Source organism: Apodemus sylvaticus, chromosome 2 (genome assembly GCF_947179515.1).
Source record: "Apodemus sylvaticus chromosome 2, mApoSyl1.1, whole genome shotgun sequence".
NCBI lineage: Eukaryota > Metazoa > Chordata > Mammalia > Rodentia > Muridae > Apodemus > Apodemus sylvaticus.
The window spans coordinates 67712067-67714398 of record NC_067473.1 but is presented as its reverse complement, the minus strand read 5'-3'; the positions used below and the strand labels follow the sequence as shown (position 1 = coordinate 67714398).

Below are 2332 nucleotides of genomic sequence, written 5' to 3'. Positions count from 1 at the left end.
CTTCGTGGATAGACCATCTTAATACACACACCATTTCTTAAATGAATGTGACCTCTTCCGTGTGGGCTGAGAATGATGACAATCACTCAAGTCAAATAGCTTTGACCATAGCAGAAAATTTGTATCCAAATAATTGTGCCTACAATTCGTTCCTTGGCACAGCAGAACTGTCAACTCTTAGCTTAGCTACTAATGGAGGTAAAATCCTTTGGTGATTTGAGAGACATTGAAGTACAGCCTTGTAACAATGAACTCCAATGTCCAAAAATTGCTTGTATTTTGGGTTTGTACCACAGTAATAGTCAAGACCTTATGCTCTTCCAGAAACAAAATGTACAAACAAAAAACTTTATCTATTTATGTTCATTTAACAAGGTGTCCATCATTTCTCATGACTGGTATAAAATAAATATTGTGTTGAATATAAAAAATAAAAATAAAATTATAAAAAACTCTGAAGCCAAATTTTAGTTTTATTCTACTTAGAATTTATTTTTCTCTGTCTCTTTGTTGCTTTCTCTCTCTCTCTCTCTCTCTCTCTCTCTCTCTCTCTCTCTCTCTCTCACACACACACACACACACACACACACACACACACACAAACACAGACACACATACTTTTGAAAAGTGAGATGTTGAAACTAGGGTAATGCCTGTGCTCTTGGTGGTTAAATCCCTCTTGAGAGGGAAGCATTCTTTGTCACAGTTAAAACAGGATGCTACAAACTTGTCACAAAGTTCTCTGTGTCCCCAGCACTCTTTTCAAAGTATTCTTCACATCAGAATTTCTGAGGCTATAGATCAAGGGGTTGAGCATGGGGTTAAAAAGACTGTGAAACAGCAAGAGATATTTCTTCTGCTCCTTTGGGTTCCCATGTCTGGGTCCAACATACATGACAATGGCAGTACCATAAAACAATCCGACCACACAGAGGTGGGAGGAGCAGGTGGAAAAGGCTTTCCTTTGACCCTCCCCTGATTGGATCTTCAGGATAGCACCAAGGATGCATGCATAAGAGACCACAATTGAGGAGAATGGTCCCACAAGGACGGACACTGCCCCAGCCAGGACCATGGTCTCATTGAGGTGTGTGTCTGCACAGGCAAGTTTGAGGATAGCTGTAATTTCACAGAAAAAGTGATTCACTTTCTGAGACACACAGAAGGGTAAAGGTAAAAGTAACACCAGATGAATCAGGGACAGCAGAACACCAATAATCCAGGAAGTCACTGCCATGGTGGTGCAAACCCTCCAGCTCATGATGGTAGAGTATCGGAGTGGGTGGCAGATTGCAACATACCGATCATAGGACATCACAACTAGGAGAAGGCATTCTGTGATAGCAAATGTCAAAAAGAGAAAAGTCTGGGTCATGCAACCAGCATAGGAAATGGGCTTCACTGGATCTAAAAGGTTCACTAGCATCTGGGGCACCGTGTTGCAGGCATAGGCAATGTCAACGATGGCCAGGTGGGACAGGAAGAAGTACATGGGAGTGTGGAGTCTGGAGTCCAGGCAGATGAGCCCCACGATGGTCCCATTCCCCAGGAGGGTGAAGGCGTAGAACATAGAGAAGAGGACAAAAAGGAACGCCTGCATCCGTGGGCTAAGTGGAAACCCCAGGAGGATGAACTCTGTGATTAATGTCATATTGTTTCCCATATCCCTATGACAGAGGAAACTGAATTAATGACTGGTTTAAGAGTAGACTTAAGTATGAATTCATGTTAATTTACTTCATATCCTTTGTATGTTAGCAAAATAAAGATACAGAATGGAATTTTGGGTTTAAATGGAGTTTTAAAAATTTATTTTGATACATGCAGTTTTTTAAAAAAATTATTATTGTTGTGTGTGTGTACATGGTGTTTTTGTGTGGGTGCATTACACACAGATGAATGGTTCTCTCCCCATAGCCTTCTGTGATGCTAACTCTCAGCCTTGAGTCATCGTGCTGCTTGACGATTGTAACATTTTTGAAGGTTCTAGAATTTCATAACAAATATACCCATTTTAATGTTAGTCAAAATTTTGTTTGATTCTACAGGTTACACCATAATTTACAAATAAATCTACATATTTTGGAATACATTATTCAGTTATTTATTCCCTAATTATTTTACTTAGAAAGAATGATTGGCCTACATTTCAAGACTGTGTTGCATTCAGTATTGAATGGAAAGGGTTCTGGGGGGTGGAACATTCCAAGGTTAAATATGCAAAATAGCATCATTCCCAATCATTCATTCCCACAGTTATTTCCTACTCTACAATAAAAACCTCACCAAGTGTTTTTCTATTTAAGTGTCAAAAACCCTTTTTGTCACTTAG

General features: G+C 39.6%; 1 protein-coding gene across 1 annotated transcript; it reads right to left on the bottom strand.

Moving 5' to 3' along the window:
* Positions 1 to 730: 730 nt before the first annotated feature.
* LOC127677425 (olfactory receptor 13) lies at positions 731 to 1663 on the bottom strand. Its single transcript, XM_052172509.1, has one exon. The coding sequence runs from the start codon at positions 1661 to 1663 to the stop codon at positions 731 to 733; it is 933 nt and encodes a 310-aa protein (XP_052028469.1).
* Between the last annotated feature and the right edge of the window lie 669 nt (positions 1664 to 2332).

Bases quoted from the DNA above. Each gene is read 5' to 3' on its own strand.
- LOC127677425 (XM_052172509.1), bottom strand. From the start codon at position 1,663: ATGGGAAACAATATGACATTAATCACAGAGTTCATCCTCCTGGGGTTT.